The 26,042-nt window shown below is 47.5% G+C and overlaps 2 protein-coding genes across 4 annotated transcripts in view; both read right to left on the bottom strand.

Annotated features, from left to right (window-relative positions):
* Nucleotides 1–10,344, bottom strand: part of IL17RC (interleukin 17 receptor C) — a 35,479-nt gene extending 25,135 nt beyond the window's left edge. The window contains exons 1-5 of one of the 2 annotated variants that reach the window (XM_083600883.1): nt 9,754–10,344; nt 3,131–3,152; nt 2,191–2,349; nt 993–1,076; nt 6–118 (exon numbers count right to left, since the gene is read on the bottom strand). In XM_083600883.1, the coding sequence (XP_083457009.1) occupies nt 6–118; nt 993–1,076; nt 2,191–2,349; nt 3,131–3,152; nt 9,754–9,894 (519 nt within the window). In that variant the 5' untranslated portion in view covers nt 9,895–10,344. The remainder of the gene's footprint in view (nt 1–5; nt 119–992; nt 1,077–2,190; nt 2,350–3,130; nt 3,153–9,753) is intronic. The other variant, XM_083600884.1, reaches the window with a different exon arrangement.
* A 10,851-nt stretch (nt 10,345–21,195) lies between these two features.
* IL17RE (interleukin 17 receptor E) overlaps nt 21,196–26,042 on the bottom strand; it is a 32,349-nt gene continuing 27,502 nt past the window's right edge. Inside the window, exons 16-18 of one of the 2 annotated variants that reach the window (XR_014544948.1) lie at nt 24,316–24,426; nt 21,929–23,160; nt 21,196–21,890 (exon numbers count right to left, since the gene is read on the bottom strand). Coding sequence is in view for 1 of the 2 variants with exons in the window: in XM_083600982.1 (XP_083457108.1) it covers nt 22,463–23,160; nt 24,316–24,426 (809 nt within the window). In the remaining variant the exon portion in view is untranslated. Of the gene's footprint in view, nt 23,161–24,315; nt 24,427–26,042 lie in introns of both variants that reach the window. The other variant, XM_083600982.1, reaches the window with a different exon arrangement.

The following is a 26,042-nucleotide window of genomic DNA, read 5'->3' as shown; positions in this document are numbered from 1 at the left end:
CTTACCAAATCGCTTCCGTTGTGCCAGTCACCACCCCGGGGAAGCAAAACCTTCATATTGGCGCAGTGGGATGAAGCGTATGTCTCAGCTGAGAGCAGCACGTGCGCCTGCAGGAATCCTGGGAACAGAGGAAGGGAGGGAGTACAGGGTGTCAGAAGAGGAATGGAAATACAGTGGTACCTCAGGTTACATACGCTTCAGGTTACATACGCTTCAGGTTACAGACTCCGCTAACCCAGAAATAGTGCTTCAGGTTAAGAACTTTGCTTCAGGATAAGAACAGAAATCGGGCTCCGGCAGCGCAGCGGCGGCAGGAGGCCCCATTAGCTAAAGTGGTGCTTCAGGTTAAGAACAGTTTCAGGTTAAGTATGGACCTCCGGAACGAATTAAGTACTTAACCTGAGGTACCACTGTAAATGCAGATAGGGACTCTCGAACTGGAGGACTGGTGCGGCCATCAGTATACTTCATGAGGCTGTTTGAGTCATTCCTCACATTCCTATGACATGCCATCGAGAATTAATTAGGCTCGTAGACCCGCAAGAGCTGGAAGGGAGCCTGAGGATCATCTAGTTCAACCCCCTGCAATGCAGGAATATGCAGCCATCTTTTTTTCTGGGGGGACGCAGGGGTACGCATACCCCTAAACATTTTGTGAATCTAAGCTTGGCCTCACTGAGGGGCAGTATTTCAATATGAGTAGGAAAAGGCGAATACCCCTAAACATTTTTTTAGGGGGGGGAAGCACTGTTTATGGGGCTCGAACCTGCGACCTTGGCATTATCAGCACCACGCTCTAGCCAACTGAACTATCCAAGGCGGTTGTTGTCTGTGCAGCAATTGCTATTGTTAACATCGATACCAACTTTCTTGTTCCTCCTCTTTGACTTCTGTATCACTGCACAATATTTCAAAATATAATAATAATAATAATAATAATAATAATAATAATAATAGGGACTGCTGTAGACAAAGTCTCCTTTCTGGCTCACCTTCAGTGTTGCCATGATGTCTTCTGCGCTCTGGGCTGGTCCTGTCAGCTCCCTCATCTTGTTTCGAACCCAAGGCAGGTGACTCTACAAGGGAATAAAATGATTGTGTACACCAAATAATAACAATAATAATAATGCAGCTCAGCACAGTGCAGTGCAGCAATTGTCCACCGATTGTACTTTTTCTCCAATTATTTGTCTGTTTTGTAACAGAAGAAAAAATTTTTAATTGGAAACTTTTTTTTTAATGAGAGGATTGGATAAATTCATGGAGGAAATTTGATGGCTGGGCTCTATCTACATCCACAGATGGAAGCAGCAATGCTTCTGAATACGTTTCTGAGCACAATTCAAAGAGTTGGTGTTGACCTTTAAAGCCCTAAATGGCCTCGGCCCAGTATACCTGAAGGAGCGTCTCCACCCCCATTGTTCTGCCCGGACACTGAGGTCCAGCACCGAGGGCCTTCTGGTGGTTCCCTCATTGCAAGAAGCAAAGCTACAGGGAACCAGGCAGAGGGCCTTCTCGGTAGTGGCACCCGCCCTGTGGAACACCCTCCCATCAGATGTCAAAGAGATAAACAACTACCTGACATTTAGAAGACATCTGAAGGCAGCCCTGTTTAGGGAAGCTTTTAATGTTGGAAGCCGCCCAGAGTGACTGGGGAAACCCAGCCAGATGGACGGGGTACAAATAATAAATTATTATTATTATTATTATTATTATTATTATTATTATTATTATTATCATTAATACCAGTTGCTGGAAGCCACAGGAGAGGAGAGAGGTCTCGTGTTCAAATCCTGCTTGCTGCTTTCCCAGCAGGCATCTGGCTGGCCACTGTGAGAACAGGACGCTGGTCTAGATGGGCCTTGGGCCTGATCCAGCGGGCTCTTTTTTATGTTCTTATGACAGAGCCTGGGACTTTCAGAGTACATGTCCTCCTGTTGAATTCTGGCCTTTCTTCCTTCTGTATGGTTTGGTCCCTTGTGGGGCATGTCTAGGAACTGAACTCTACGACCTCTCAAACCCAACGTGAGAACCACGTCCCACCAGCACTAGACAAACAAGCCTGCCCTGAAGTGGCAGAGGGGGGCATGGTCCAGCTAGGACTGAAAGCCAAGGTACAAGGCCGACTGCAGCAACAGCAGCAGGCCAGGGTCAACGTTCAGGTACAGAGCCCTGAGCCATCTTTCTCACCCAGCAGGCCAAGGCGTAGGATCACCTGCACACAGGGGATGCAGTCTCGCTGCTTCCGACACCGAAGTCCGTTCCTCGTCTCCATCTGGGTCAGCACCAGGACTGGGTCTTGCCCTGGGGTTGGCAGGGCATCTCCAGGGATGCACAGCACACCTTTTTCTGAAAGTAGGCAAAAGAAAGAAAGAAAGAAAGAATTACCCTGTGAAGGAAGGGTATCATTCATCAGAATGTGTGCTAGCACCCCCAAACACAGCATTTCGAAGGAACACTCACTACCGTCAAAAGAGCCCTGAACCAAAATTCACAGAACCTTCCATCCCTAAAATATAGTCTGAAGCTTTTGTAGATGAGAAGAAGCTTGTGTTGAATCTAGGAGCCACAAAACTAAGGCAGCCTAAAGTTGGTTTTCTTGGGTGACGTCCATCCTCACCCGAAACTCTCCCTTCTTTCCCAGGAACACTGCACTACAAATATTTGGCACGTTTTGGGTCGTGCAATGTGAATTGTGGCCAAATGATGACAAGAATGCTTTTAACCAAACAAACCCTGTAGCAAAAGAATCCCACGCATCGGGCTTTAGGACAAGTCAAGTCAATGGCAGTCTTCACATTTGGACTTAGTCATGCTTACCTTTCCTCCACTCTTTCCAGGCAAGATCATCCGTGCTTTAAAGCTACATGTCTGAGCACACTTCCCCACCCCCCCTGGAGATTTCCCCACGAAAACCCGCTCTTTAAAGCACAATCGGAGCATACGGCAATCCTCAGAAAACCTAAGTTCTCTAAGCGATTTAGCACTAAAGATTAAAAAATTGCTCCAACACAGAGCCTTCACGTGTGGATCTGTGTCTGGGCAAAAGGTAGGTGTTGACAAGCCCATAGATTTATCAAGATAAAGAACAGGGATTAAAATTATTAATTTTTTGGGTACAAACACTTACCCAATAGCTGGCAGCCAAGACCCTATAGAAGGACACAAAAGGGACAGTTTCAAGAGCTAGTAAAGAGACTATCACAAGTTGAGCCTCTTTTCTCCCACCCTACAACACACCCTGCCAGGCTGAGTCTAAAACAACATGCCTTCCAACTGTTATTTCATTGTGAGGACCAATTTCTTGGGTCTACGAAAGCTGTTCCCAATGCAGGGCATATTGGCTTAATAAAGTGGGGAACCTGTAGCCCTCCAGGAATTGTTGGACTACAACTCACCTGTTATGTTTGTGCTGACTGTTTTAAACAGCATTGTTCTGCTTTTCCCTTACTGTAAGCTACTCTGGATATTCTGCTATATCTTTTGCTCTGAGAAGTCAACCAGGAACCTCCTTTCCATCCGCACATCTGGTTTAGGACTATATTATTATAGGTTTGCAGGGAAATCAGTCTGGGTGATGATATCTGTGGATCTCTTCCAAACCTGTGATTCTGTATCTGTGAGGTTAGAATCTACAAAAGGAGAACTGGTAAACTGGTCCAACCAGCTCCTTTGTTAAGGTAATGACTTTGGCCAGACTCACCAACATCTTAAAGAGTTAGCTAAGAATAAATACGTTGCCATAATGACAACTGTAGTTACTTCCAGGAAAGGATCCAGGCCGTTCCCTACCAGCGTCACCAGGCTACCTGCAACATCACCACACACCTAGTTTTGGTGTGTGAGTTTTGGCTGATGCTAGAAGCAGGGGGCAGGGAGACCTGTCTTGCTCTGTGCTGGACCCAAAGCTACGGTTCGGAGATCTCCCTGGGAACCTAATGAGGAGGCAAGGTCTGCTGAAATGTTAATGCTACGAGCCTCTCCGCGCTATGTTCAGGTTGTATATATGCGTAAAGAAAACCACGTTTCGTAAAGACACCAGAGTCTCCATTGACCAAAAAAACTGAACTCTGGATTGACGTAGGCCTCCCTAAAGAACTTCATCAATAAGAAAATGGGGTGCACCCTACAATATCTATATCCATGTATGATTCCAATGGGAAAAACATAACAGGTTGCTGCCCCCATGAAACATACGATCTAACTTTTGATAGTGGCAATGGCAACAGAGGAAGGAGAAGGAAGGAGCAAACCTCCACCTGAGTCATCTAAATAACTGTATGTAGAAATAGAGTTCCCGGGGGTACGCTCCATTGTCTCTCAAGACAGACAGATGCCAACAACAATATAGGTAAAGGTAAAGGTACCCCTGCCCGTCAGGGCCAGTTGTGTCCGACTCTAGGGTTGCGCGCTCATCTCGCTCAAGAGGCCGGGAGCCGGCCCCGTCCGAAGACACTTCCGGGCCACGTGGCCAGCGTGACAAAGCTGCAGCTGGCGAGCCAGCACCAGCGCAGCACACGGAAACGCCATTTACCTTCCCGCTAGAAAGCAGTCCCTATTTATCTACTTGCACTTAAGGGTGCTTTCGAACTGCTAGGTGGGCAGGAGCTGGGACCGAAAGACGGGAGCTCACCCCGCCGCGGGGATTCGAACCGCCGACCATACGATCGGCAAGTCCTAGGCACTGAGGTTTTACCCACAGCGAAAGCACATTATTATTATTATTATTATTATTATTATTATTATTATTACTACACATCCTTCACCAGCAGGTCCCAGGGCAGCAACACAAAATGCAGCATTAGAAACAGTCCAAAACAGGATGAAACGGTTAAGTCAGCTATGATTAAATGGGCACAAGATATTGGACATAACATTATGTTTGCTGACTGGGAACACTTATGGACCACCGGTATGAAATTTACGGCATGTAATGCCCTAAGAGAGAATATTATGAAAATGATATACAGGTGGTACATGACACCAGTCAAGCTTGCAAAAATATATCATTTGCCTGATAATAAATGTTGGAAATGTAAGGAGGTTGAAGGTACATTCTTTCACCTTTGGTGGACGTGCCCAAAGATTAAGGCTTTCTGGGAAATGATTTATAATGAAATGAAAAGGTATTTAAGTATACCTTCTTGAAGAAACCAGAGGCTTTTCTCTTGGGCATAGTCGGCCATTTGGTGTTAAAGAAGGACAGAACTTTTTTTATGTATGCTACAACGGCAGCAAGAATACTTATAGCAAAGCACTGGAAGACGCAAGATCTACCCACTCTGGAAGAATGGCAGATGAAGTTGATTGACTGTATGGGACTAGCAGAAATGACCGGCAGAATCCGTGACCAGGGAGAAGAGTCGGCAGAAGAAGACTGGAAGAAATTTAAGGACTATTTACAGAAATATTGCAAAATTAATGAACTTTGAAAGATGCTGGATTGAATTTATGTGGTCTCTAGCTGTTATGATAAAAAGAAATGGGATAAATATTGTTTAAGTTATAAAATTTAAAAAAGTTGATTGGAAAATAAGGTGTTAGTTAAAAGGAATGTTAAGAGATTAGGATTTGCTGGATAATCATCTTGAACTAGAAAACAAGAAGGGGAGGTATGAGGAAGTCAAAGAAACATGTTATTGAAAATTGATATGGAAATTGATTTGTTTTTAAAATTTTTCTTTTTCTTTTTCTTTTTTGTTTGTATAAAATTGAAAAAATGAATAAATATTTATATATAAAAAAACAAAATAAATCTGAGCAGCACACTGGTTGTGCTTTTGTATGGAAAAAAAAATAGAAACAGTCCAAAACAGATTACAGCAGCAGGAATAGGGTGGGCCCTGAATACACACATACGATACGATACAAGATGATACGATAATCTTTACTGTCATTGTCCCATACACAACAACGAAATTGAAAAATCTACATAAGTCATTCAACCAACCAGCCTGCTATCCCAGCTATCCCAGCCTGGTTAACCCCCTAAAAACTCTGTACCCCATAATTAAATACAATATACTCCCACAGAGACTACCTTACACTGCGTTTAAAACCAAAACTGCATTTGGATAAAAACTGTTTCTCAGGTGGCTAGTCCTAGTCTTTATAACCCTGTACCTTCTTCCAGAAGGCAGACGCTGAAAGAGATAATTTCCGGGGTGCGTATTATCCTGCACTATCTCTGCAGCTTTCTTATGACACCTGGAAGCATAGATTTGATCCAAAGTGGGAGAGTGCACCCAATTATTCTCTCCACAGTCTTTACAACCCTGGACAGCCTTATTTTTTCCCTGACTGTGCAGCTCCCAAACCACACACACAGGCCATAAGTTAATACACTCTCAACAGTACAGTGGTAAAATGCCATCAACAGGTCCTTTGAGAGATTATTTTTCCGGAGGATTCTCAGAAAATATAACCTCTGCTGTGTTCTCTTCATCAGGTCTTTACTGTTTTCTCCCCAGGTTAGGTCATCTCTCAACTCCATTCCCAGAAATCAAAACACCGGGACACCTCAGGTGTCAAAGGCCAGGGTAAATGTCTTCAGCATTCCCTGAAAGCTGTTTAGTGAAGCTATGGGGAGGGAATTTCGTAACTTAGGGGCTGCCACACACAATGCCCTCTCCCTGGCCACCACTACCCAAATGTTTGAAGGAGGTGAAACTACTAAGAGTGCCCCCTCTGCTGATCTTAACATCAGGAAGGGTCTGTAAGGAAGGAGGCGGTCTCTCAGGTATTTTTTTTGGGGGGGGGCTAAGTAATTTAGGACTTTAAACACTAGCACAAACACCTTGAATTGGGCTGTTTTGGAAGAAAGGTGAACTGAGTTCTAAAGGCAAGCCCAGCCAGTCATTTGGCTGCTGCATTTTGGACCAGTTGAAGTTCCCAATCTGGAAGTTACCAGAGAGCATGGAGTACTGTGTCCGAGTCATCGCTGTCCAAAACAGGTAATTGCTAGCAAAACAGCTGGAGCTGAAAACAGGCTCTCCTAACCACTGAAACCAGCTGGGCCTCAAGTGACAATGTGGGATCCAGGAGTGCTCCCAAGCTATGGACCGCCTCTTTCCAGAGGAGTGCAATGCTGTCCAGAACAAACTGTTCTCCAACTCTTGGACCGAGAACTTGGGGACACATAATACCTCGGTTTCAATTTGTTGGCTCACAGCCAGACCATCTCTATTTCCAAACATCTGTCTAGCATATCAGCCGTGTCTCCTAGTTCAGATGGAACACAGAGATAAACCTGGGTGACACCCAAATATTCTGACACTCTCTAAGACCGCTCCCTTCATATAGAATATTAAACAGTGTGTGGTACAAGGTGGGACTCTGCACAACACCATGGGAAAGCTGCCATAGTGTTGAACAGTACCAACCCCATAGCTACTTTCTGGAAATGGCTCTGGAGGTTGGAGCAGAACCACTGAGGTTCATTTCCCTCAACCCTCACCTCCTTGAGCTGTTCTAGGAGGAATTTAGGAGAAACACCATCAGACCAGATTGGCTGGCTGGCACCCCCATATTCTGAGCCACAGTGGGGCAAAGCAGAAGGGGCAGGGGCTTTGATGTAACTAGCCCTATTCGTTACCTCAGTAGACCTTTGTTCTCTCCCCCCCCTCAGCTACCATCACATACCCCCCCAACATGTCCTGGCCAAACACTGGGTCTCACATCTTCCGGGCTGCAATCTCTCACATGTTTTGGCTCTGTGCTCTCATGTGAGAGCCCCCAAAATGGGATGTCCTGTTTTTATAAGGACAGTTGAGGGATATGCCATCACAGGGATGACAACCCCATTCTTCTCCTCCCACTGTCCTTGACACGTTAATCCCCTTGTTTCGAAATAATTTTTTACTAAAGATTTTCTTGAATTACAAAAGAACGTGCAATTAACCCCGCTCGACTCACAGTGGCAGAACACAGTCAAAAAAAGGCAGATTGAACCACCTCAGCCAGAAAGCACCCAAAGTGGTTGCAAACACTTTCCCCTGTCTCTCACTCAGGGAGAGCAACAATACTACTACTAAGTGGCAGTATCTGTGTGGTGGACTTTTCAACTTTTGCAATGTCCTGGAGAGGGACGTCGCTATCTTGGCTTGGCACAAAGGCTTGCGGCCTTGTTTCCTGAGCCTTGACAACTGCAGTCACCTAAGCAGGTGACTCTTCTCATGGCAGGTGTACAGGTGGCAACAAAAGAGCGGCCTGCTTAGTTCTTGCGATGCCAGGCTTGCTGTTAAAGGGCACAGAAGCAGAGCCAGGAAAGAAGGGGGAAGCACTGCAGTGCCATAGCCTCGGTACACAGGTGCCGAAACCTTTTGTTCCTGCCATGCTGTCTCCATGGCCACAAGCTCGAGGAAGCCTCAGCCGCCGGGCTGTGGCATTTGCTGAGTAAACAGCAGTCTAAGAGGCCTTGTCACAGTACCAGGTAGAGCAGGTAGTTCCTCCTCAGTCTCTCCTAGCAACCACAGTGCTCCTTCCCTTCCACAAGGCAGTCGCCAAAATTAGGTAGAGAGGCCATGATGGGCAGGGGAGAGGAAGCCTCAGGGCTGAAAGGGTCAAAGGCAGTGCAGGGGAGATGGAGAGAATTGTCTCTCTCCCCAAGGCCCATCCAGCATGTTCAGGGCGCAAAGAGCTCAATATTAACAGGGACTGCATACACCGAATCCTGGGAGCTGTAGCTGACTGCTCACAATTCCAGGCATATTTAACAAACTACAGTTCCCAGGATTCTTGGGGTGTGTGCTATAAATGTATGGTGTGCACACAGCCCCAGCTTAAATGTGACATCAGGCATGTTTTTAAAGAACCCCACCCCATTTAAAAAAAGGTCGTGGGATTTTGTTACAGCTGAGAGAACTATACAGTGGTACCTCAGGTTACATACGCTTCAGGTTACATACGCTTCAGGTTACAGACTCCGCTAACCCAGAAATAGTGCTTCAGGTTAAGAACTTTGCTTCAGGATGAGAACAGAAATCGTGCTTTAGTGGCGCGGCAGCAGCAGGAGGCCCCATTAGCTAAAGCGGTGCTTCAGGTTAAGAACAGTTTCAGGTTAAGAAGGGACCTCCAGAACAAATTAAGTTCTTAACCCGAGGTACCACTGTAGAGGGTGGCAGCGGCGGGAAGCATGGCAGTTTGGCTTGGGACCTGAGGTGGAAAAACGCCATAGCTGTCAACTTTTCCCTTTTCTTGCGAGGAATCCTATTCGGAATAAGGGAATTTCCCTTAAAAAAGGGGAAAAGTTGACAGCGATGAAAAACGCTTCAAATTGGGACTCTCGCTATTTTGCTTTCGAGGGAACCAGCTGATTTTTGCCAGCGCACGAGAGCCAAAAGCCAGAGCGCTGGAACCCAAAAAATTGGGATGTTCCAGGATCCAATCAGAAGCAGGGAATGGCTTCTAGAATTCCAGGATGTCCCGCTTAGATCAGGACGGTTGAGCGGTATGAGAGAGGTGGAAGTAAACCGCCAGTGACTGTAGTCTTCCTCAAGACCCTTTCTTCGAAGAGGTTTGGACACGCATGCCTTCTCTGGGAATACAGCCTGTGCCACAAACGAAACCACTTCCCCCATTTGAACAACCACGATAGCTCATTTAGAATAAGTTGAACTTCCAAGCACATCGTGTGGTGTGTGGCATGGCTCTGTCAATGATGCCAGCCGGCCAGCCAGCCGTGCCCTTCTTCTGCATACTCCATTTGCTGACCCTCCCTCCCCGACTCCAATTTTTCAGAAGGCTTGTACCTACCTGAGAGCAGTGGACAGACTCCAGAATATTTGCAGGCTGAAGGCAGGCAGAAGGCAGGCACACTAGGAGGAGTGGCAGGACCCAAAGCCACATCTCTGCCATCCGTCGTGAGCCAAGCATTGGCTCTACCCCACAAGTCATTGTGGGGATGACGACGGCGCTGTTCCTTTCATCGCAGAATCTGCCTTTGCACAGGACAAATTAGACCGTGCCTGAATAGCACAGTTGGCACGCAGCTTGATAAATATTTCCTCGTTTCCACCTCCTGGGAGTTGGTTTCTTTCCAGCGTTTTATGTCTAAGGAGCTGGCGCAGGTGCCAGCAAACAGGTCCTACGCCAGGGCAAAAGATCCAAGCTGAAAGATCGGGAAAGGTTTCCTATCCGAAAGAAGACTTGAGGATCCAAGGAACCGACGCTCCGCAATCTTCGCGGCAACTCGTCTGACAGGGCCCAGCTTAGTCAATTTCACTCCCTTTTTGCTACTACCAGAGAAATTGCGTCAAAGGGGAGTAAAGGTGGAGAGGGCGTTGCAGAAACTGGAAGTGAGGGCGAAGGACAGGATAGCCTGGGCACAGCGCCAGCAACCTAGTTTAAGAGAAGCCCCAAAGGGTACAAGGATTAAATGCAGGAAGAAGTATTCATAGCCAAGTTCAGAGCTGTCAGGTTTCCTGAATGGCAGCACAGCAAACCTGATTTGTTTATTTTTTTTTAGCAGAGGTTTTCCATCAAAGCTGGCAAAGGAACTTGTTGGGTCTACCTTAATTTTTAGAATCAGGTAGGTAGCCGTGTTGGTCTGACACAGATGGAATAAATCTTTAAAATTAAAAAATTGTCCAATAGCACCTTAGAGACCAACTAAGTTTGTTCTGGGTGTAAGCTTTCGTGTGCATGCACACTTCTTCAGATACCTCATTTTTTATTTTATTTTTTAGAAGGGCATGTCATTTTGCTGGCTTGCATTTTGCCAGCAAAATTTTGTATGCTATGGGTCTCGAACCCTCAGTGAGTTAGGGACTTCCTCTGCATGCAAAGAAGAGGAAGAAGAAGAGTTTGGATTTGATATCCCGCTTTATCACTACCCTAAGGAGTCTCAAAGCGGCTAACATTCTCCTTTCCCTTCCTCCCCCACAACAAACACTCTGTGAGATGAGTGGGGCTCAGAGACTTCAGAGAAGTGTGACCAGCCCAAGGTCACCCAGCAGCTGCATGTGGAGGAGCGGGGAATCGAACCTGGTTCACCAGATTACGAATCTACCGCTCTTAACCACTACACCACACTGGCTCTGAAACCTGCAAAGACAGGTTGTAGCAGATTGAGCAGACAAGGCCAAGCCTGGTTCCAGTGGTCAAGAAGGCAGATTCTGCACTTGCTGTAGAGGGAAGTGAGGGGCAGATGGAGCTTGTCAACCTGAGAAGGTAGCCCATCTAAGAGAAGGAAAACTCTGGTCCTAAACCTCTGCTGCCTTGTGGGATATCTTGGGTGAAGGAAAAGCTAAGGAGCCAAATGTATTGCTCTGCTTTCCTTTGGACCTCATCAGTGAGGCCAAGAATGGGGTCTTGTTGTCTGGGCAGCCCAGGAAAACACAGCCAAAACTTGCTCCCTAGAGAGGTTACTTCAGTGCTGCTAATGTACCATATTTTTCGCTCTATAAGACACACTTTTCCCCTCCTAAAAAGTAAGGGGAAATGTGTGTGCGTCTTATGGAGCGAATGCAGAGTGTGCAGCTTTCGCTGAAGCCAGGAGAGCAAGAGGGATAGCTGCGCACCAATCCCTTTTGCTCTCCTTGCTTCGCTTCGCTGGAGAGGCGCTGCGCAGCTTTCCCTCTTTGCGCAGCGCCCCTTCAGCGAAGTGGGAGGAGAAACGGAGCCCCTTCCATTTCTCTTCCCGCTTTGCTGGAGAGGCGCTGAGCAGAGAGGGAGAGAATATTTTTTTTCTTGTTCTCCTCCTCTAAAACTAGGTGCGTCTTATGGTCGGGTGCGTCTTATAGAGCGAAAAATACGGTAGCAAAAAATATTCTGGAGGCAGCAGTTACAAGTTACTGGTCTCTACAGCCACAGCAGGCACAGTGATTCTCCAGTGGTTTGACTTCACCCCCGCAGGAGCTCTCCATTGGAGCCAGTGTGGTGTAGTGGTTAAGAGCGGTGGACTCGTAATCTGGTGAACCAGGTTCGCTTCCCTGCTCCTCCACATGCAGCTGCCGGTGACCTTGGGCCAGTCACACTTCTCTGAAGTCTCTCAGCCCCACTCACCTCACAGAGTGTTTGTTGTGGGGGAGGAAGGGAAAAGGAGAATGTCAGCCGCTTTGAGACTCCTTAAGGGGAGTGAAAGGCGGGATATCAAATCCAAACTCTTCTTCTTCTTCCATTGTCTGTTGAGGCAGATGGATGCCAACAACTTAAGTCAACAGCCTTTGGCCTTTTAAGACCCAAGACCCCACCACCATGCAAGATGGGATCTGCTTGTAGCAGGGTGGGGAAAAACTCATTGCCACAAGCAGAAATTGGTTGTCAACCCATGCCGCAAAAGTTGTGTTGCCAATCTGCCAAGAAGTACATGTGTAGCTGCCATACTGGAATCCAAGATTTCTGCTGCCGACATTTTAATCCATATTTCAGCCTCCCGTTTGGGTTAGAAAATTAACTCCAGTTAGAAAAATAAATAAATGCATGAACCAGTGAAATCAACTACAGTTATCATTTACTTCCTGAAACTAAAGCACATAAAATACCCAGGTTGGGAAAGTTTTCTAGAGAAGCGATTTAAAAGGAAGATAAAAGTGAACAATTTCCTGAACTTACATAGGAAGAGAAAGCCTAGTATAAAGAATGGGAGTTAAAATAACAACACACAGGAAAGTGGCTTTCCACCTTGCAGTTTCCTCATTAAAGGAAGCTTACTCGGGAGTTACAGAAGTAAGAAGATGGGGGGAAGAAAAATTCAGAGACAAAAAACAAACAAACACATTTTAAAAGAGAAGCCTGAGGGTCTGGGTTAATCCCATGGAGACATCAGTCTTCCAATGACCTATTTAGCCAAACAAATCCACATCAAGGCCCAAACTCAGATAGACAATTACTGCACATGGAAGCTCTACCTTTTAACATTTTTCTTTTCTTTTCTAGAAGGGACACTAATTTTCCCCATAGTTATACAGTCATAATATTTCCTAGGATTCCTCAAAATACCTTTTACTCTCTGAGGAGACCTATTGTTGTTGTTGACTAAGCATGTCTGACTCTTCGTGACCCCATGGACCAGAGCATGCCAGGCGCTCGGCTAAATGAAAGCCGACGCTGCATCTTGGCTTGTAAGAGGATTTGGGGCTCAAACTAGGCTATTTGCAGAAGGAAAAATTAAGTATACCAAGAGGCTAACTTCAGAGTAAAAGAGACTGAGATTAAGTAGTGTCTCCCTTTTGATGGAGTTTACAAACTCCAAGTTTCAAGCAAAACATTTTCAAAGTTACAAATCTCCTTTTTCCCTCCCCCTGCCCCCTTTTACTGTAGAGAAAGGGGAGCCCAATCTCTTTTCCAAGGTACAAGAGCAAGTATACACACACATTTTCCTGTTACTATTTGGAGAAAGACTGTCCTTTTTACAGCCTCTTTCAAACAACAAACATCAGCACACCTCACCTCACCTCTCCCACTTTTCTCAATATCTGCCATGTTTTTGGGTGGATCAGGCCCAGCATGTCTCCCTCACACAAAGATTTTGAAGCAAGCTTGCATTTAAACTACACATTTAGGATACACAGCCGCCAAATGTTCCCTTTAAGACCAATTTAATCACGGGAGAGAAACGTTTTATTCGTTTTATTAACATTTTTAAACCTTAAGTACAAAACTTACTCACTCCTAGGGAAACAAAGATATCTAACATACCCCAATTTCCTCTCTTTCAAGCAGCGTCAGGCTGGATGTTGGTGCTTTAATGAGCCCATTAAAGTTTCCCAAAAAATGCAACAACGATAGAACAAGACTTACACACAGACATGAACACACTTGGACCTGTTCACGGTTCGGAGACACTCACATGTCCTGACATGTTCTCAGTCAGAATAGGTGTCTACTTCCAGTGTGTATAGAAGCACTGAAATCCTTTCGCTCTTCAGCTACAACCCATGTTTCACTTCACTCATACTCATACACCAACAGATTGTTATAAGAAAAAAAAAACACTGTTCCTTTTCCCTTATGGGGTATCCAAGAGCCCGTATAGAGTCCTTAAGCGGGTTCCCTATCGGTAGGAGAAAATGACAGAGGCCAACCAGAGAATATTGAGAAGCAAAGCGGCTAGTAAGCCTAATCTTTATTACCTGTTGCAACAGGGTCCCCCACTCTGCCCACACAGGGAGGGAGGAGAGGAACCCAGAACAATGATGTGCAAGCCCTTTTACAGTGGTACCTCGGGTTAAGTACTTAATTCGTTCCGAAGGTCTGTACTTAACCTGAAACTGTTCTTAACCTGAAGCACCACTTTAGCTAATGGGGCCTCCTGCTGCTGCTGCGCCACCGGAGCACGATTTCTGTTCTCATCCTGAAGCAAAGTTCTTAACCTGAAGCACTTTTTCTGGGTTAGCAGAGTCTGTAACCTGAAGCGTATGTAACCCGAGGTACCACTGTATAGACTTTTGAAAGTGCCCACCACCGCCCAAGACCACCCCCTAAAAAGTCATACATCACAGAAGGAGGCGGTCTTCAGCAGAAATCTTGCCTGCCAGGATACCTGATGATGGTCGCTGTTTGCATTACCTGGGCAGCCTGGCTATTCTTTTGTGATGGTTAATACTTTAGTTCCTGAATCCAGGTCACCCTATTCATACACAAATATTGCCTTAAGGCAGGATTTGCAAGCAAAAAGACCATTGGCCTCTCTTACTGCAGAGGAATATTTGAGGTCATTGGGAGAGTCAAGATGGCTTTGGGATTGCTCTCCTGTACTATTTCAGACATGTGGTTTATGTACTTACGTATGTGTGTTTACCTTGTGCAATTACCAACATTTATTCTATTTTTAAGACCTTAGAATTCCTATAACAAAAGCAATCACCTGATAGCCCCTCTGCAGCCGCAGAGCCAGAGTCGTCCACAGCAGAGCTTGAATCAGAGCTACCCGCGCACTAAACTAAAATAATAAAAAACCCAAATCCAGGACATTTGCTTTAAAATGTAAAATTCCCCCTGGGTGGGCATGTCGGACCCCCAAAAGGGGAATTCCCGGATGTATGGCAACCCTAGCCCAAATAAATGTGCTAACGAGCTTTCATACCAGTGGTGACTTTGAGTGCATAATGGGTTGCTTTCTGTTTACTGGGTTTTCCATGTTAATGAAAAATCCGGATTAACTGGGGGCAGGGGAGTACAAGCTGGCATTTTGACAGTCACAACATTGACGAGGTGCTGCGAAAAGTCCCAGCACTCCAGTATTCACGTATGTATTTAGCAAAACTTGATTTCTGAGCCAACAGCCTCTTAAGTCGTTTACAATAATATAAAACACTACAATCACTGTCTTTTTTAAAAACAGGTATTTGGAATAGTATAAAAGACTTTAAAAACCAGCTAAAAAAATAAATAAAATGCATGTCACATCTTTTGTGTCTTGCCTAACTGAAAATGTTCCAGGCAGGCCCCAAAAGGAATACAGGGATGGCAGCTGCCTGGTATCAATAGGCAGGGAGTTCCCAAGTGTAGGTGCTTTGGGGGTTTCTGCCCACCCTTCTGCCACCAGGCAGAGCTTGGATCATAGCTGTCAACTTACAGATTTGAAAATAAGGGACCAGCAGCCAAAATAAGGGATTTTAGTTAACCAGTTAAAAGGGACCAGATAGTTTTGGAGAGCAGCGCCGGTTTTTAGCCCTTCGTTTCCAGAGGTTGCTGCTCAAGACACCAGCTGATGAAACACTGCAATTAAATAACTACAAGCAGCAACCACTTTTCACGCAAAATGAAGTCCAAGCTACGAAGATGCTGCTGCAGTTCTGTATCTTTTGTCTCCTGCTCCATCTGCAGCTCTCAGTTCCATCAGGTGGGGCGGGAGGAGGGGGGGGGGAATAGCGCCCGAAGTAAACCCGCAGATCAGACCATCTATGCTAGTCTACCACTACAAATCTATGGGAGAAGCGCTTGCAGTCCTTCCCTCGTAGCCCTTGAAGCACCTGCCCGTGCCTCCACCTCCTCCTCTTCCTCCTCTCTCTGAACTGCTTTCTCTATGGTTGCCCTCGCTCTCCTCTCAAGGCTCCTCATCAATTCATAGACCATGCCAGGCTGCCCATCTCATCTGGGTCCTTTGGCGGCACAGCCGCAGTACGGCCTAGCGGGTGCGGCGGTGACAGGCAGAGGGGAGGCCCCAGGCAGAGACGCTCAGTTCGGCGGCCGCAAGGAGGATGGCGGCAGAAGGGCCCGAGGCTCCCGCCAGTCCCGGCGGGGGGGGGGGGGGCTCCCAGGGGTCAAGGCTGGTGAGAGGAGGCCAGAGGGGGGCAGGCTGGGCAGCCAAGCAACACAGTTGGAGCCTCCCTCCTCCCTGGCTTGCAGGGAGGGAGGGAGAGGAGCTGCTTCCTTTGAAACTCTGGAAATTTAAGGGACATCCATCGATAAGGGACAGCAGCGGGACATGGCGCTGGGATAAGGGGCTGTCCCTCCAAATAAGGGACGCTTGACAACTATGGCTTGGATACAGCGTGTTTTGCACTTGTGGATCATTGGCAGCCATGTTCCCTCGCAGCATCCTGTAGTTTGTATTGCTCTGTCCAGAACCGCTGATCCCAATGGCTCTAAGAACTAGTTTAGTTCAGTGGACAGTGGATTCATAGCTGTCAACTTTTCCCTTTTCTTGCGAGGAATCCTATTCGGAATAAGGGAATTTCCCTTTAAAAAGGGGAAACGTTGACAGCTATGAGAGGATTTGATTGCAAGACATATGGCTTCATATCGGCAGTCTGCAGAGTCACTCCGCAATGCTGGCTAGCCTGCTTATTTCAGTCCGGGTTAATCATTCGTAAAATTGGATTCGTTATGACTTATCTCACAAGGTCACTAGGAGGTTCAAGATAAACATTCGTCCGTTTTTCAAACAATAAAGCTGTTCTTAGCATGCGGTGTGCTATTCACCCTAATTAAACAGCAGCAATAAATTGACAGCATAAATCCAAACATTGGATGCGACCACAACATGCTGGAGGAGGAAGAAAGAGCCGGCCTGTATGATGGCCCTATGAGCCATCTGCTCTGGGCATCATCCACATCAGACTATTGATTAAGCCACACTTATTAAGGAGTTTAATTTAAAACCAGTTTCCAGGGCTGGCTCCAGCAGTGGGCCAGGTGGGGCACTGGCTGAGGGCCCAGGAGTTCAAACAGGCCCCATCCTGGCCCCAGCACAACCTCACCAGTAGATCTTTCGAGGGTTCACCAATCAGTGTGACAGCCTGGACCCCATGTTTTAGGAGACTCTATGCTGTTAACAGTGCGCCGCGGGTGGCGCTGTGGTCTAAACCACAGAGCCTAGGGCTTGCTGATTGGAAGGTCAGTGGTTCGAATCCACATGACGGGGTGAGCTCCCGTTGCTCTGTCCCAGCTCCTGCCCACCTAGCAGTTCGAAAGCATGTCAAAGTGCAAGTAGATAAATAGGTACCACTCTGGCGTGAAGGTAAATGGCGTTTCCGTGTGCTGCTCTGGTTTGCCAGAAGCGGCTTAGTCATGGTGGCCACATGACCCGGAAGCTGTCTGAGGACAAACACCAGCTTCCTCGGCCTAAAGAGCGAGATGAGCTCGCAACCCCAGAGTTGTCCGTGACTGGACCTAACGGTCAGGGGTACCTTTACCTTTTATGCTGTTAACAGCCCCAATGTTGCTGCTGCTACCTAGAAGCTGGCAATCTCTGAGAACATGCCACTGGAGGTTGCAATAACTTACCCCTCAGTAACTTTATTCTGCAATGTAACTTTGTTGTAGCCTAGAATATATTACGACCAGAGCATTTCATGTTTGAAAACATTGGGGTTGGGGGAAAGATCCACAGCAAGATCACACGTCCCAATACAAACTGTATTTTCTTTCATCTACAATATTATTCATGCTAAGAAGGCATTTATGCAGTATATTTATATATTATATTATAAATAAGTATATTTATACATCTACTTTACAGAAATAGCTAAAATGCAAGGCTTGCTTTGCAACATTCTCTCTCACCCCCTCCCCTGTTTAGGCTGAAATCCTCATTCCATTTACCTGGGATCGGTGCCACCCAATTCAACATGACTTGCTTGTGAGAAGACGTGGTTAGGATCGCACTTTTATGAATCTTCCTTCGTGGAAAAACCAATTGGTTTTGCATATGCCTTCATTTACAGAGCAGGCAGGTGGAGCATGAATAATTCTAGATATAAAATTGTAGTCTCTTAAGAACCTGTGCAGTATTCGGCTCATACGTGTGCACATTTTATATATGCATTTGTGGTTTGAAATGATATAGGATCCTGTTTTGTTAAAGAAATAAGGCTTTCAGAGGCTACAAGCCAGAATGGCTATGCTCCACCATTGGAAGCAAAATGCCTTTGTTTATCACCAGTGGGAATCACCAGGCAAAGAGCACAGTTGCACTTGGTGCCTGCATGCAAGTTTCCTGTTAGGTAAAGGTAAAGGGACCCCTGACCATTAGGTCCAGTCGTGACCGACTCTGGGGTTGCGGGGCTCATCTTGCTTTATTGGCCGAGGGAGCGGGCGTACAGCTTCCGGGTTATGTGGCCAGCATGACTAAGCCGCTTCTGGCGAACCAGAGCAGCGCACGGAAACGCCGTTTACCTTCCTGCCGGAGCGGTGCCTATTTATCTACTTGCACTTTGACGTGCTTTCGAACTGCTAGGTTGGCAGGAGCAGGGACCGAGCAACGGGAGCTCACCCTGTCACGGGGATTCGAACCGCCGACCTTCTGATCGGCAAGTCCTAGGCTCTGTGGTTTAACCCACAGCGCCACCCGCATCCCACTAAGTTTCCTGTTAGATCATCCGATTGACCCCCGTGGGAACCGGATGTGGCAGTAGATAGGTCTTTTTATGTTATGGATGTTGTTTTTTCACATAGCTGCCACACCAGCTGTGGGAGAAACCAGCAGCAGCCACCCAGGTAGGACGTCCTGGTCTGTGGGGGCCTAACATGTGGCTGCTTCAATATCCATGAGAATGGCATTTGTTGGAACATTGGAGAACAAGGGGAGGGGGTTCTCATATATACCTTTGTCCTGCTGTGGCAACTTCTGTATCTACCTTATTGTGTTTTATATGTACAGTACACCCGGAATACAAGGGATGCGGGTGGCGCTGTGGTCTAAACCACTGAGCCTCTTGGACTTGCAGATCGGAAGGTTGGTGGTTCGAATCCCCGTGATGGGGTGAGCTCCCATTGCTCTGTCCCAGCTCCTGCCAACCTAGCAGTTTGAAAGCACACCAGTGCAAGTAGATAAACAGATACTGCTGTGATGGGAAGGTAAACGGTGTTTCCGTGCGCCCTGGCTTCCAACACAGTGTTCCATTGCGCCGTAAGTGGTTTAGTCATGCTGGCCACATGCAGTGGCAGAGCTTCATGCTCCAGCACCGGGGGGGGGGGGGGAGAGCAGGTGGGGGCGGGGCTGAAGCGCGTCCTGGGGGCATGGCGTGCCACCCGCAGGGGCAGGGTGCCCAGCGTGAGCGGGAGGGCAGCCTTGATGGAACCCCACTGGAATCGCGCTGCTGGGTGCGGTGCGCTCCCCACCCCCTTCCTCCGCCAGTGGCCACATGACCTGAAAAGCTGTCTGTGGACAAACGCTGGCTCCTTCGGCCTGAACAGCAAGATGAGCACTGCACCCCAGTCGCCTTTGACTGGACTTAACCGTCCAGGGGTCCTTTACCTTTTCCTTTTTTCACACCTGCAATTTATGTGGGGGTTATGTTCCAGGGATCGCGGCTAAAGCCAAAACCACATATCTATCTATCTATCTATCTATCTATCTATCTATCTATGGTGGGTGGGAATGTCGTTTTCCCTCTCTCTTTTTTGCCACAAAAGCTGAATGCACACAAGTTAAATGTGTGCAAGATGCGTACTTACTATATTCTAAACTGCCTTGTGGACTTTGGTCAGTAGGCAGGGTATAATTTATTTATTGCTTAATTAAATTTTTTATACTGCCCTTCACCCGAAGATCACTGGGTAGTTCACCAGGATAGGAGTATAAATACTCCTAAACAAAGAGACAAACTTTTATTTTCATACTTTGCCTGTACAGAAATGTTATCTCCAAAGAAGGAAGTGTAAAGTGACAGAACAGCAGAGAGACACAAGGGTTATTTTTAGATGCATGGGAGTGGAGTATCTACTGAATAACGAGGAAATGACCAAGCATCATTTCGAAAGTTCGACATTTCATATTGTTTTCTTTTTGGCAAGATGACTTGAGATCCATTTTACAGTGGTACCTTGATTTGCAACCATTTTGGATTACAACCGTTTTGGATTACAACCACATCAAACCCGGAAGAGTGTGTCCCTTTTTGGATTTTAAATTATTACAACCCATTGGCGAAAGCACGCCTTGGGTTACAACCTGTTTTGGTTTACAACCGGACCTCCGGAACGGATTATGGTTGTAAACCAAGGTAAAACTGTACTTCGAAAGAGGCCAAGCAGGAGGGGTGAGTGTGGCTTGAGGAAGAAATCAAGGGGCCCACTGACACCCTGGGTCCATGGCTCACATTTATACTACAGAAGGGATGGAAAACTTCTGACTCTCCAGAGGCCAATGGACTACAACTCCCATCATCCCATTCTGCCAGAGGCTGATGGGAGTTGTAGTTCAGCAAACATCTGGAGGGTCCCCATTTCGCAACCTCTGTATTAGAGGGGAGATAGCTTGGTTTAAAAGGTTATTCTTTCCCACCTGCACACTTCTGTTTGGCCAAAATCAAGAGAGGCAACCAGGACAGACTGGCGCCTGGTGCCACCACACCCTCAGTCACCGGCGGCAAACAAAGGTCCTTTGAGCTACGGGCAGCACTGCCAAGTGTGTGTCACATAGAAACCATATATCTTATTCTGTTTACATCTGCAATCTACATCTACAAGGGCTTAGAGGAGATGCCAATAATTCAGAAAGCAAGCACATACATTTTGCTATCAATTGAAAACAGGTGCTAACACCCTGCCCCACCCCCTGGCCGTGGCTGGTATCACCATCAAAAGCTATAATTTAATGTTCATTGTGAAGACTTGTTTGTGATACCTCGGTGACACGTCTGCAAGCTTAATAAGCTCACGTCTAGAAGCACCTCAAGTTCTGTAATACACAACCAAGTTATGTGTGTAATTGCAACAGGACAAGTCTCAATCTGCCTTTTCAAGGTTGAATGGTATTGTATGTACACACCAAGCACAGAAGTGATCTATATATCAAAGATGCGTGCGCGTTTTTAAAGTAATTTTTATTATCGTATTCCAAACAGAAAAAACAAAAACATAAGGACTCATATAAAAGATAACCCCCAACGCATTCAACAAACTCACGACAATACAAAAAAGCATTCCCTCAATGTAATCCTTAAGTGACATGCTTGCTTTGTACTTATTTGAACAAGAGACTGGCTAGTGACCAGAACAGGTAGCTTGATAGATTTGTAGTTATTTAATTGTATATTCCTTAATAGCTTACCGTTGGGCAGAATGCAGAATATATTTCTCCTCATATATTCATAAGTTAAATTGCTAGAGAAACCCGCTTTTAAAATGAAAGCAGAAAATGCAGAGAGTGGAGGTGGGTGGGTTAGTCCCGCGGCTACAGCCCTGAAATGGCCTGCCGGTGAACAGTTTAAGGTTTCCTGTTAGCCAATTCAGTTGGAGTAGGGCCAATATGACTGTCCTCCAGAGCACCTCTCTTGGGGTGATTGCAGCGTCACATAAATTACACATGGCAAGACACGGCTCCAATATTGCACAGCCCCTCCTCTGGCGGCAATGCCACACAGCGGCCTCCTGACCTTTCCTGTGCCATGACCAGCATTAACTTGCACGCACTATCATTTCCACGGCAACCGTTTCCATAACCGCTGTGCAAGACGAGGCCTAAGCGGTGGAGCAGCCTCTAACTCGGCCGAGTTTGGCCGCTCTTTTTCGTGGCGTTGGGACTCCAAAGGCCCCGGACTTCCTTAGCAAGCAGAGCAGCCTCTCCTATAGCTTAGGACACTGAGTTTGGACCTTCCTTTTCGCATCTGCAGACCTAAAAAGGTAAAGGTAAAGGGACCCCTGACCATTAGGTCCAGTCGTGGGGTTGTGGTGCTCATCTCGCTTTATTGGCCGAGGGAGCGGGCGTACAGCTTCCGGGTCATGTGGCCAGCATGACTAAGCCGCTTCTGCCGAACCAGAGCAGCGCACGGAAACGCCGTTTACCTTCCTGCCGGAGCGGTGCCTATTTATCTACTTGCACTTTGACGTGCTTTCGAACTGCTAGGTTGGCAGGAGCAGGGACCGAGCAACGGGAGCTCACCCCGTCGCGGGGATTCGAACCGTCGACCTTCTGATCGGCAAGCCCTAGGCTCAGCGGTTTAACCCACAGCACCACCTGTGTCCCATCCGCAGACCTAGCAGGCTGCAAACGCCTGGCTTCCTAGGTTCTGTAACGGAAGGAGAGCTCCATTTCACAACCCCACACGTTCTCCACCGGGATGCGCGTCTCTCCTCAAGCGCAGCTCGGCCTGCGCAGTTTGGGATGAGGAGCGAAAGGGACCAGGGAGCTGGCAAACTTCTCCGTGGCTGACCTCCAAGGCCTCTGGCTCCGCACAGCTTTCTTCCTCTCAGCCTTGAGCAGGCGGCACACCAGGGCCTTAGCGCTGGCGCGGAGCCATCTTGGAGCCGAGCTGGAAGGACCCTGAAGCATCCTGACAAGGCCTGGCAGTTCCTGAGGCAGACGGTATCGAGGAAGGAAGTGCAAGGCCCGGGGGATGTTGCGCCGGCCACACAGTTTGCTGAAGTAGGCGATGACCCAGTCGCCCTTTCCTCTCACGGCCCCGGGCTCCCCCTGCAGTTCGCCTTTCAAGCAGGCCATGGCCGCCCCAAACAGGTCGTGGGGCTCCGGTGCCTTCACGCCGCCGCGCCTGGAGGCCTTCCCTTGCCACAGCCCGTAGGCGCGGGCGCTGCCGACGCTCCACAGCAGCAGGACCTGGCCCTGCTCCCGGCTGACTTGCTCTCGCTGGGCGTACACCCAGGGCAAGATGCCCAGCCGCCCCACGTGGCCCAGCTCCCAGAGGTCCAAGAGCACGGGGCAGCCCAGGGCCGAGCGCAGCAGCGCCGCAAAAGCACACACCAACTGCTTGTGCTCCTCCGAGTCGGGGGAATAGATAAGCAGGATGGGGCGAGAATGGCGCTTGCCCGGTACGTCTGGGGAGAGAAGGGAGAAAGCGGAATCAGGAAAGCTTCTCATAAGAAGGTGCTGACCCTTGACAGGGACTCTCGAGTGGTGGCTCCCCAGCTGTGGAATGCCCTCCCTAGTGAGGTGCAACGTCTCTCCGTCATCATTAAGTTGAGTCACAATTGTTTTTAGAATGTTTTTGACTGCTTTAGAATGTTTTTACTTTATTTGTAAAGTTGTCTTATCTCTTTGCCACCATGGGCTCCTTGGGGAGAAAGGGTTTGGATTTTTGGATTTGGATTTGATATCCTGCCTTTCACTCCCCTTCAGGAGTCTCAAAGCGGCTAACATTCTCCTTCCCCTTCCTCCCCGACAACAAACACTCTGTGAGGTGAGTGGGGCTGAGAGACTTCAGAGAAGTGTGACTGGCCCAAGGTCACCCAGCAGCTGCATGTGGAGGAGCGGGGAATCGAACCCGGTTCCCCAGATTACGAGTCTATCGCTCTTAACCACTACACCACACTGGTGTGGCATGAATCCAATAAAATTATTATTATTATTATTTCCCCAGCCACTCTGGGCGGCTTCCAACAGGAGATTAAAATTACATTAAAACATAAATAATAAAGGTTTTAGGTTCCTCCTAAAAGGTGCCTTGCCAACCATGAGCTACAACCGATCGCCAAATGAGGCTGGATGTAGCAGCACAAACCACCAGCAACTATGAAATATCCCTTCCCAGATCATGGGAATTATAATGTCTGGTGTTTATTCTGTTTCCATCATCCTGCTTTAGCTGAGACAAGGGTCCTGCTCAGAATGCAGTCCGCTCCCGGTTGCACCATGAAATCATAATACTTCAATGGAGAGGCTCTGGCAATGATAAGCTCCTGACTAGAGCAGAAGTGAAAGTAAAAGCTGGATGCTGAGATGTAATCCAAAAAAAGGGACACGCACTTCTGGGTTTGTAATCCAAAGTGGTTGCAAACCAAGGTACCACTGTATTCTTTTGGGAGCCGCCCAAGAGTGGCTGGGGAAACCCAGCCAGATGGGTGGGGTATAAATAAATTACTATTATTATTATTATTATTATTATTATTATTATTATTATTATTTCAAAGACATTTCCTGCCCTTTCACAAACACACATTGATAGTTCTTCTTATCCCTCCGATGCGTCTTACCTCTATGAAGCCTGCGCAGAACACAGCGAATTAGCAGAACGGCTGCGACCAGCAGCAACACTAGCCCTAGACTCACTCCAAAGGCCAGCAGCCCCCAGTGCCTGTGAGTCACTTGTAGGGGGAAAAAAGGAGGTGAGAAATTAACACAAATTAACAACAACCTGCACTACCTTTCCACCTGCTCAGGGATCTATGTACGTTGTTTCTCTTTCCATCCAAAACACTCCTAGCAAACTCATTCTCTGAGTGCGGATCTTCATGGAGCCCAAATTTGCACCATCCATTCACGCACAAGAGGTATTGCCAGTCTCGGGGGGAACCTCAAGGTATGCGGGAGCACTTTAAAATAAATCAATCAATCAAAGGACCGTGTGTGTGTGTGTGTGTGTGTGTGTGTGTGTGAACCAAAACCAAAACAGACCAATGAGGACTGAACATGCTCAGTGGCCACAAAATGTTGAATGCCTCTTGGAGGGTGAGGGCAGAATGGAGTATTATGGAAGATAGCAGGACTGATGGGAACCCCGCATGAACCAACCCAGATCCCGCATTCATCATCCGAGGTCCTTCTTCGTGTTGTGCACTCTCCTAGACAGGTGTGGAGGGTGGCAACGTGAGAACGGGCCTTTTCAGTGGTGGCTCCGCACTTAGGGAACGCTCTCCCTAGGGAGGCACTGCCTGACACCATCACTGACTACATGTAGGCACCAGGCAACCCCTTTTTTTCTTTTCAACCAAGCTTTCTTTTTGGGTCCTTTTGCTTGGAGTGCCATAAATAATAACAGTATCAACCTGAATGGGAGCACTCACTACTGCAACCTTTTGTTGCAGGACCCACTTGCCCATCCTAAAATATAAAGTTTTGATGCCGTCTGTTATGTACTGAGTTGAATAGGATCCAAAAGGCAGCAGTCTGATTGGTCCTAGAACAATAGGATTCAGAATGCATCAGTCTGATTGGTCCACAGGAGCCACCCAATCCAGCTCCAGGTGGAAGTGAATCTGCAACCTGATTGGCCTACAGGAGAATCCCGGCATTAGCCAATCACGTGTGGCCCATTGTGTAAATAATGTATATAAAGCAGATATTTGGGGGGAACTTTCATTCCTCCTCACCACTATGAGCTGAATAAAGGGCATGAAATCCACTCTCGACTCCGAGTATATTTCACCGTCCCTTCTCTCCATGGTATATATGTGCTACTAACCCTCTTATGGGGACGCGGGTGGCGCTGTGGGTAAAAGCCTCAGCGCCTAGGACTTGCCGATCGAAAGGTCGGCGGTTCGAATCCCCGCGGCGGGGTGCGCTCCCGTTGCTCAGTCCCAGCGCCTGCCAACCTAGCAGTTCGAAAGCACCCCCGGGTGCAAGTAGATAAATAGGGACCGCTTACTGGCGGGAAGGTAAACGGCGTTTCCGTGTGCTGCGCTGGCTCGCCAGATGCAGCTTTGTCACGCTGGCCACGTGACCTGGAAGTGTCTCCGGACAGCGCTGGCTCCCGGCCTCTTAAGTGAGATGGGCGCACAACCCTAGAGTCTGCCAAGACTGGCCTGTACGGGCAGGGGTACCTTTACCTTTACTAATCCTCTTATGACTAACCCTACTAGGGAGCTTTAGCATTGCAGCAACACGCCTTGAGGACTCCATCCTTCAATGGAGAGTCTTCATTGAGGACTTGGGTGGCTCCTGCAGACCAATCATACTGCTGCATTGTTCTAGGACCAATCAG

Source organism: Podarcis filfolensis (assembly GCF_964270895.1).
Source record: "Podarcis filfolensis genome assembly, chromosome: 2".
Classification (NCBI taxonomy): Eukaryota; Metazoa; Chordata; class Lepidosauria; order Squamata; family Lacertidae; genus Podarcis; species Podarcis filfolensis.
The sequence above is the reverse complement of the archived record's forward strand: the minus strand, read 5'-3'. Positions and strand labels throughout refer to the sequence as shown.